We start from the raw sequence: 9623 nt of genomic DNA on the forward strand, positions 1-9623 counted from the left end.
CCCAAGTAATTACATGTATATATGAAAACATTTAAATTAATTATTGAATTTAGAACCTATAATTATTATAATTATTTAATATGTTCATTTCATGAGGCAATATACTTCTTTAATATATTTACAATTTTCTTAGATTAAAATTAATATTTTTCAGGGGGGACTGCTGGGGCATCCCCATCACTGCTAGAGTAGAACAGACAGTTTTTCTTTTCTTTCTTCTTTATTTTTCTTTTTCTTTCATTTTTTTGTTTGTTTGTTTGTTTACTTTTAAAAAATAAATGAAAAAGACATTTTCGTATAGATGGACCCAAAACGATAGGACTGAAATGGTGTAGAACCAAGATAAAGACCATGCAAGGGCAGGGAACTAGACAAGATTTTGTCCTCATGGTGGCGAAGAGACAGGACAGGCAGATTGTGTAACTGTAAGTTTGATTATAAATAATGAAATTATGCTTATCCACTTTTATGCAAAAACTTATTTTTATATGTTGAGCATTACTAAGTTTTTACTCTTGACATTGATCTTTAAAAAAAATGTGGAACTTTGTAAAATATTGAGGGACCGAATTTCCTCCTACATTTTGATTGTCCGTTGTAAATGTTGTGTCATTTGATAGGCATGATACAACAGAGTGAAAGGATAGATATTAGTTGTGTCTGGTTTTTAATTTTTTGATTTCAGTTACTATATCATGTTCTGTGAGAATGTGTAATATATTGACATTCTGTCATTTCAACTTCCATGCACAGGTACTTGGGTCTTGCTTCATAAATATTTGTGTACCTTATTGATATTTAAAAAAAAAAAAGTACTTTTTTACACATCAATAAGGTACATGCATATTTATAAACCAAGACCCAAGTACCTGTGCTTATGTAAAGGTTATAGGCCGAAAACTGTCCATTCTGTGAAAAGAAAGAACTGTTGGAGGGCCGTTAGGCCCGACAATTGTTCTTTCTTCTCACAGAATGGACAGTTTGAGGCCTATAACCTACTTAAAACATTTACTCTATTGTGTTCATAATGTAATCTCTTAGAATTGTTTCTCTTCCATTGTATTAAGTAAGCATTGTCTACTTATTGGACTGTCTCAGGTATAGGTTGTTTTCAATCAAAAGAAACTTTCAATCATTTTAATTGTTAACTTAGTGGACAGTTACAGGTAAATCCTATTTTTAAATAAACGAATTAAGAATATTTAACCACAATGCAATGAGATCCCAAAATCATTTTCTTGTGATTGTCAATGTTGAAAGAATGTCTTCTTCCGAGGGAGAAAGCATATTTCTGATGCAAATCAAATTCAGATATGATGAGCAATCTACTAATATTTCAAGCGATTTTTGGATTTTGAGCTTAGGATTGTCAAGATAATGAACTTTGAACTCAAAGTGGGCGTTTTTTTTCAAATATTTCTCAACTTTTGGCCAAGGCTACTCAAGGATGCAGAAAAACAAAGGGAACGTAGACAGATTTCCGTAATTTAATCAACTATATTTATATGATTTAGAAAAGGCTTTTCGCGAAAAACAGAGAAATGTAAATGGGCAGTGACTGTGTTCTTGAAATGTCAGGGAGAATGTTGCACTGTACCCAACGTTGATGTTTTCGTGCTTAAAGACATCACGATGTTGGGTGATAAAGAAACCAACAAAGTTATAATTATTTTTCATCGCTGAAGTCATTAATGAATCGGGCAAAGACTACTGATCAAACACCCTTGCATTCCTATAACAGAAGAAACGATGCGCTCCTGCAGAAAGTGGGCAAAATTATTCGGAGTTCTAGTGAGAAAGAAGTAGCAATTGATTCTTGCCAGAAGCATTAAAAAGGAAAATTGACACCCCCGAGCATGCTACATAGAATTCGGAGATATTTCCTTCAAATTGAAGTTTTGACATTCATTGTGATTTGGAAATACATTTCATCATTTTCAATTTTTGTTTTTGTGACTTGGAATATATATTTCATTACATTGTGAAACATGTTGGATTCATTACTTTAAATATTTATTTGGGTCTTTATTGTGTTTTCTTAATCCATAAACTTACCTATAGCCATCCAATAAGTTATTAAATACTGTCCATTATTTTTAATAATGGACAGATTTTTTAACTTATTGGACGGTTATAGGTAACTTATTAGACTGTCTTGGGCCTTTCAAGGAATAGAAAGTATTAAAAGAACAAAGGATGATGTCATACTAATGTTTTAAGCATAGTATTGGATTAGTTAGAATAATCTAACTGTGTCTCGGGACAAGCCCTCACCACAGTTAGAATACGTCCCATATACTTGCAATGTAGCAAATCGGAGTGGATCCACTCCGAAATGATTTTGAAGAATACAAAAGGAGTTGCACTGAAAATGACTACCAAATTAATCATAACAAACCTTTTTGAGATTGTATATGCCTTTTAACCTAAAAAATAATCCATATAAATACGAAAATTCAACTCATTTTCTCAACGTTTTTTCCTCGCTTCAAATTTAACGCCATATTGACATTCAGAACTCTCTGGATTGTTCATAGAAAATGCACAGAGTTCGAGTTATCGCCCGTGTTTATTTTGCTACATTGCGAATACACGGAACGAATTCTATCGTTAAACCGGGTCCGTAGGACAATATCATTTTAACGATAGAACATTCTATCTAAGTATTGGATATTTGCAACCAGCTAGGCCAAAAAGGCAGACAAAAACAATTCAATATTGATATAATATTCCCCCTTTGCAAATACTTTAGTGCCAGGAGTGGGGAGTGTTTGTCCCTGACCTGCTCTGTGTCCAGACTGTACATGAAAATTGTGTGGTAGTCAGTCGGCTTCAATCACCGGTGGGCAGAAAGCTCAGTTGGTAGAGCACCTGACTGGAGACTTAGGGGGTCCAGGTTTGAATCTGGGTCTGGTCTGTCACATTTTTCTCCCTCTCCGGTTACATTTGGTGCTGTGCAATGCCCTGGAAGTGACAGGTGAAAGACCTACCAGGGAAAAGCATGGGTTTGTGTCTTTGAGGGCCGAAGACCTTTAAGGAGGGAGGAAATAGAGCACCTGACTGGAAATTCAGGGAGCCTGGGTTCAAATCCTGGTCTGGCTTGTCACATTTTTCTCCCTTGATCTCCATGCAGTTACACTTGTAATGTTTTGGTATAAAACTACATAGCACAAAAATCTCATATTTGGCACAAAAGTTGCTTATGAAAAGGATACATATACATATATTACATATATTATATTATTATGAAGCACTGTGAAAATATTTGAATACATTGCCTTGCCTATGATGATAATTTTTTTCTTTTTCTTTTTAGAAACCTAGTTATAATGGAGGCAATTCACCAGTCTTTTCTTCGAGTTCTACAAAGAACAACCTCTTGTAGCTGGACAAGACACAACTTGTATCGTATTCAAAGATGTTCTCTTCATCAAGATTTAGTGAGGCATAGAATTTCAAAATCAACAGAAATAAGTGTATGGACATACAAAGCAGTGCAAAGAAAAGCATTGCTTCAAACTGTTAGTGCTGTGCACTTACAGACAAACAGACATATGGCAGGTCATAGTAAGTATTCGAACATCAAACATCGGAAAGAGGCGCAGGATTATAAAAAGTCAACCATGATGAACCAGTACGTCAGACTCGCCATAACAGCTGTAAAAGGTAAGGGTTGTGTGATTGTGGGGACTTTATGCTACACGGTTAAAAATGCTCGGAGAAAGATAGGGTGGGGGGTCATTAACTACATGTATCTCTGTCAATTCTAGGAATACTGTTGATATGGGAGGGAGTCTGTATGACACTGCGTGTAGGTGGTGTAAACAATGATGTCATTGGAATCTTTGTTTCTAGGGGTCAAAGGAATTTGAAATTTCTGTTTTTCAAAATTGAGCACAGATTTATAAATTGTTAGGGATAGAGATTGCCAAAATTTTCGTATTGTGATATATCATGATTTTCCCCCAAAATTGAATGATATAAAAAATATTGTGATATTTTTACACAGAATTTTTACTACAATTTCAAATGAATTTCTATAATTTTTCCTACAAATATGCTGTAAAAACATAACTTCACTTTTTTAAAAAATTTTATTTATGTAATATAAAACATTTAGATTTCCTGTAATGTTTTTTAATAGTTCAAAGAATTTAATGAATATTTTCTGGAATTAAAAATTATATACCAAATAACGGTATTTGAGTCTCCAAATCATGATACGTATTACGGAGTAAAAAAATCACAAAATACCAGTATACCAATAAAATTATGCATCCCCAAAAATTATGAATTCATATGATTATACTTTGAGTGTGGTTATTTCAAATTGCAATGATCTTTAAATTAAGAAGGTTCATTTCTTAGAAAACAGCAGGATAATTCATTTGAGTTTTGAAGCCAATGCAAAATTTCTTTCATTTTGAAGTGTAAATAGTTTGTTGAGATGATTATGTGGTTTAAAAATATCAGAATTATGAAAAATGGACATTTTTTTTTCAGAGGGAGGTTCTACGGATCCTAAACTTAACCCGAGGTTAGCTCAAGTTTTAGAGAATATCAAAAAACAAAGTCTTAGTGTTGACGCATTCAACAGGATGCTGGAAAAGATGGTAATTCTATGTAAACTTATGTTTGTGATGTTTGGTGTATTGTCATTTTTTGACTTTTCACAATTTAAACAATTTTGCCTCATTTTAAATTCACCAAGACATAGTTGTACTTGAGAGATAATGATGTCTTCTTTGAATATGCCCCATTTTAAATTTGTCCGCTTGCAATGAGGGTGAAAGGGGTGAAAAGAAAAGGGGGCAAAAATTTCCCTGTATACACTATACAGTAAAGTTAACTAATTCTCTGTTAATAGAAAATTGGATATACAACTTTGAAATCTTGAGTTCTAATTACTAATTATATGTATTTTAACCTCAATATATTGAACTCACAGATATCTCAAAGTTTGACTTTATGACAAAGTGGTTAGGTTTATAATAACTTATCCATTTCAGGTATTATTTTTATTATGAGTCATTAATAAGAATTTCTTTTTGGGACAGAATAAAAAGGGAATGAACTCTAAAGAGCATATGTATGAAGTAAATGGACCAGGTAATTCTATCTTCATAGTCCTTATGGACACAGACAATGTGAACAATGGAAGAACAGACCTAAAGAATGCCCTCAAAAGACTTCCGTAAGTGTGTGATATCTGGTGCATTCTATTAACTTTCCCCAAAACATTGCTTGTCTTTTTTCTGCAAGAGTTGTGCAGTCAATAAGTTAAGCTTGGATTTCTGGGAAATTTTGAGACCAGTGAATATTTATCAGATTTTTGTTTTTCTGATTGAAAACGGTATTTGTATTTTTTTTGGGGGGGGGGGGGGGGGGGGGTAATTGTTCATACACGATGTGTATCTGAACCCATAACTTTGACCAATTTTCAATAATACTTAGTACACAAGTAGCATGTAGACCATGTTAACTTTAGATCAAGATTAAAAACATGTTTATTTGCCCATTTTTGACCGAGGCTTTTAACAGTGGGTAGGTAGGAAAGAAAAATATTTCAATTTTTCATCTTAAATTAATATAGATCTTCATGGAAAATTTTATCATCACTGTAATTCAACCAACATCACAAAGCAGCCTGTATTTGTCAAATTTTCTCTTGACCATTATATTTCCTGGTAAGTTGTCGAACATACAAAATTTGTATTTTGGTTAGGTTGCAATCACCATCATACTCCACCCCATAAAAATATGAAATCAAAGCATCTGAATGACCACAAATGAAATTTTGTGAAAAAAAATTTAACTTGATGAAAATAGACATAAAATGATTCAAATTAAAAGAATCAGAAATGAAAAGAGGAATAAGATATTTTGAGTAGAACTTATTTTCTTGGGTCAATCGGCCAAGGGCAAACAAACAATATCTTAATTTATGCCTTATGCATCAGTTTTTGGTTTTTTTTTTTTTATCTAAAAAGTCCAAAGTTACTTAAAATAGAATAATCTTTGAAATGCTTTTAAAATACCACTCCTACAGGTTTGGTTTCAGGAAAACTTTGTAAAAATTTGATTGATGTCAAATTACTCTTCCTCTTCAATCCATCATCATAATTAAAAACGAGTAGAGCTACCATCTGATCAGAGACATCTATTTTACAAATCAAAATAAAATTTTGATTAACTTTATTGCTATTCATATGTTTTATCAAATTCTGGATATTTAAGAAATTTTAAACCACTGCACACAAAAATCTAATTTTTTTTTAACTGTACATGACAGCATGTACTTTACCCTCCTTTTAATCTATATGTGCACTTATTTCCCATTGATTCCCAGTTTTACTTGATTTTGGCATATTGAATATTAATGAATCACTTTGGAACACATGCAATTTTCTACTCTGTAATTGGAAATAGAGTTTATTTATTTTAGTGTGAAGATCAGCAACAGCCCTACCACATTACATTATTTCAAACAGCAAGGAATATTGTATGTGACCCCTGACCCTAACCGACCTGATCTTGACCTTGAGGAAGTTGCCATAGAATGTGAAGCAGAGGATGTCACCACAGAGACTAATGAGGAGGGTCAAAAGGTCATCAAGGTATAAAATTTTGTTCATTTGCTGTTACATGTACATGTGGTCTGCATCTTCCATATGATGTAAGTTTTGCATGAAAATAGGTCACAGTAGCACTGCCAAGAGGAGCATCCCCTTGCAGCAGGATACAGATATATCTGGATCTCTTCTAAATAAAACAATTATGAAAATTATCACTTTTGCTTTCAAGAATTATGTTAATTAGCCTCAAAAAATTGTTGTAATGAGGCTAGGATATTCAGAGAAATGTTCTCTTATTATTTTGATTACTCAAAGCTCATCCATCAAACACTTTGCAAACAAATGTTACTTGTCCGAATTCATTGTTTACTTGTCCCATTCTTGCATGTAAGAGACATAAAAATTTGTAGAACTTTATTAAAGTTCAAGACAAGAAGTATAACTTATTTTAACTTATAAAGATTTGTTTAATCAAGAAAATAAGAACACTACTGCTCTGTAGCCCTGTCTGTAACATAGTATTGTTCATACTCGTCCATTAATGAAGCCATTTGATGTTTGCAATTTCTGAAAAAAAAAAAGTGTAAAACACATTCTGTTGGGATTTTTTTCAATTATGATATTCCATAATGGTACAGAAAGTAACTGTTTGATCAGACAATGTGTCTGAAGATTGAGTTATTGAATAATCAATTGAATAATAAAATGAATTGGACATGGACAATCAGACATACATGTATGTTAATGTTGAGCCCTGAAAGAGGGAAAAAATAGAGGTTGACCTATTACAATGCTAAAGAATATATAAGCAAAGTTTTGTGATCCTAAGTACATGTACTAAATTTCTCTAGCAATCTTTCTAAAAATGCTTGTTCACAGCACACCCACACAAACACCAAATACACATGCAATAGTGATGCTACTGGTATATCCCCGTAGTAACTTGTTGCCCAAGGGGATAAAGAGGTTAATGAATTTGTTCCTGTGTAACTTAGCTGTATTTCACATTCTGAGTTATCTTCCCTGACCTATCACGTTTCTAACATTTTATAAAACTTTTTTTTTCAGTTTATATGTGATCCTTCTCAGCTAATGGAGGTGAAGTCACGATTAGAGGGACAGAATTTGACAGTGGAATCGTTTTTTGAGGACTATAGTCCGTTAATGCCAGTCACGCCCTCAGAGGCGGAGCTAGAGGAGATAAACACCATCATTGACAGACTCGAAGGGGCAGATAACTTTGTACAGATGTATTCTAATATAAAATCCTGAGTGTTAATACATTTATAGATAAAATTTTATATATTTATTTCAAAGACCTTTCTTTTGATGGAAATTTGGAGTGATTTTCATCATCAGTGTTTGTGTAATTCATGCTATGAAAAATGAGATAATGTCTCAAAACTAGCTACCAATGCAGGGAATTAGGTTGATACATCTGAAAATATGATCAGTGATGTTATGAACAACACTATGACTTAGTAGATACATTGTATACTAATGTATGCATTGAACAATATTTATCTTAAGGTGGAAATAATGTATAAAATATATGAATGATTATGTTTTTGTGACAGTTTGAAAAATCTGGCCAACAGAATTACTCAATTAAAATATTAAATTAGATGCAGAGATGACAAAAAATTAAAGTACTGAAAAGCATTGTGTTTTTTGTTTGATAAAAAGAAAGTTTTTTTTTTGAAGACAAACTAAGGGTGGTAAATTTGAAAAATCAATAAGTTTTATTGTCAAGTTAATGAACTTTATTTGCAATATTTTTTTAACACTTGATGAGAAGAAGACCTCCATTACCTCTGTCAGTTCCAGAAATTGTAAATTGATAACATATGGATGGAATACTTAAATTCATACATGAACATCTTTGTGGAAAATTGCATGTATTGAGTCATTCTTTGGAAGGATTTGCAATTTTACATAAGTCTAAAAAAAAAAAATTAATCAATACGTTCTCGGGCAACACGGTACCAGGTCAAATTCTGTCGCAATGGTTAATTTTATTGATACAATGAAAAGGGAAACAACTCAATTTTCAATTTTTCCAAGTTGAAAAAGGAAATTTGAGTTATGTCATATACATGTACAGTGTATGCTGATACAGAAACACATTTTTTATTAGATACACAATAAACATGTACAGTCAAACCTCGTTATCTCAAACTTCATGGGACCAGGAAAATACTTCAGATATCCAGTGATTCGAGATATCAAGGGTAAAATACTTTAGAAATAAGCACTTGGGGACTTCAAAGTCACTTCGACATATCCATGGTATTCGAGATATCCGTGTTTGAGATACTGAAGGACAACTGTATTTTTATGCCCCTAGATTGAAAGATCCCGGGGGTATATTGTTTTTATCCTGTCTGTCTGTTTGTCCGTTTGTCTGTCTGTCTGTTGTCAACTTTAACCTTGCCCATAACATGATTGGTTGGAGCTATGACTTTCATATTTCACATGTGTATTTCTTGTGGCAAGAATTTTCTTGGGGTACCATCATATTTGACTTTTTGACCTTGACCTTGGAGTTTGACCTACTTTTGAAAAACTTTAACCTTGGCCATAACTTTTGAACAGTTGGTGTTTGGGGTTTCAAACTTCACAAGTGTATTCCTTGTGACAAGACCTTCCTCTGGATATCAACCTCTTTGACCCTTTGACCTTGACCTAGGAGTTTGACCTACTTTTGAAAAACTTTAACCTTGGCCATAATTTTTGAATGGTTGGAGCTAGGGCTTTCATACTCATATATGTAATCTTTGTGACAAGACCTTCCTTTGGATACCAACCACTTTGACCCTTTGACCTTGACATATGAGTTTGACCTACTTTCGAAAAACTTTAACCTTGGTCATAAGTTTTGAATGGTTGGTGCTAGGGCTTTCATACTTCACATATGTAATCCTTGTGACAGGACCTTCCTTTGGATACCAACCACTTTGACCTTGACGTTTTACTTACTTTTAAAAAACTTTAACCTTCGCCATAACTTTTGAACAGTCGCAGCTAGGTCTTTCAAATTTCACAGGT

At 33.1% G+C, this 9623-nt stretch overlaps 1 protein-coding gene across 1 annotated transcript; it reads left to right on the forward strand.

The window, feature by feature from the left end:
* Positions 1 to 387: 387 nt before the first annotated feature.
* Positions 388 to 8237, forward strand: LOC133188370 (probable transcriptional regulatory protein CPn_0573/CP_0176/CPj0573/CpB0595). Its single transcript, XM_061323759.1, has 6 exons — positions 388 to 425; positions 3317 to 3666; positions 4504 to 4613; positions 5058 to 5194; positions 6446 to 6617; positions 7644 to 8237. Exons 2-6 carry the CDS (start codon positions 3330 to 3332, stop codon positions 7845 to 7847), a joined length of 960 nt encoding a protein of 319 aa, XP_061179743.1. The 5' UTR covers positions 388 to 425; positions 3317 to 3329; the 3' UTR covers positions 7848 to 8237.
* The last annotated feature ends 1386 nt before the right edge of the window (positions 8238 to 9623 follow it).

Source organism: Saccostrea echinata, unplaced genomic scaffold, assembly GCF_033153115.1.
Source record: "Saccostrea echinata isolate AGI-Se365-2 ecotype Australia unplaced genomic scaffold, CSIRO_AGI_Sech_v1 ptg000016l, whole genome shotgun sequence".
Lineage (NCBI taxonomy): Eukaryota > Metazoa > Mollusca > Bivalvia > Ostreida > Ostreidae > Saccostrea > Saccostrea echinata.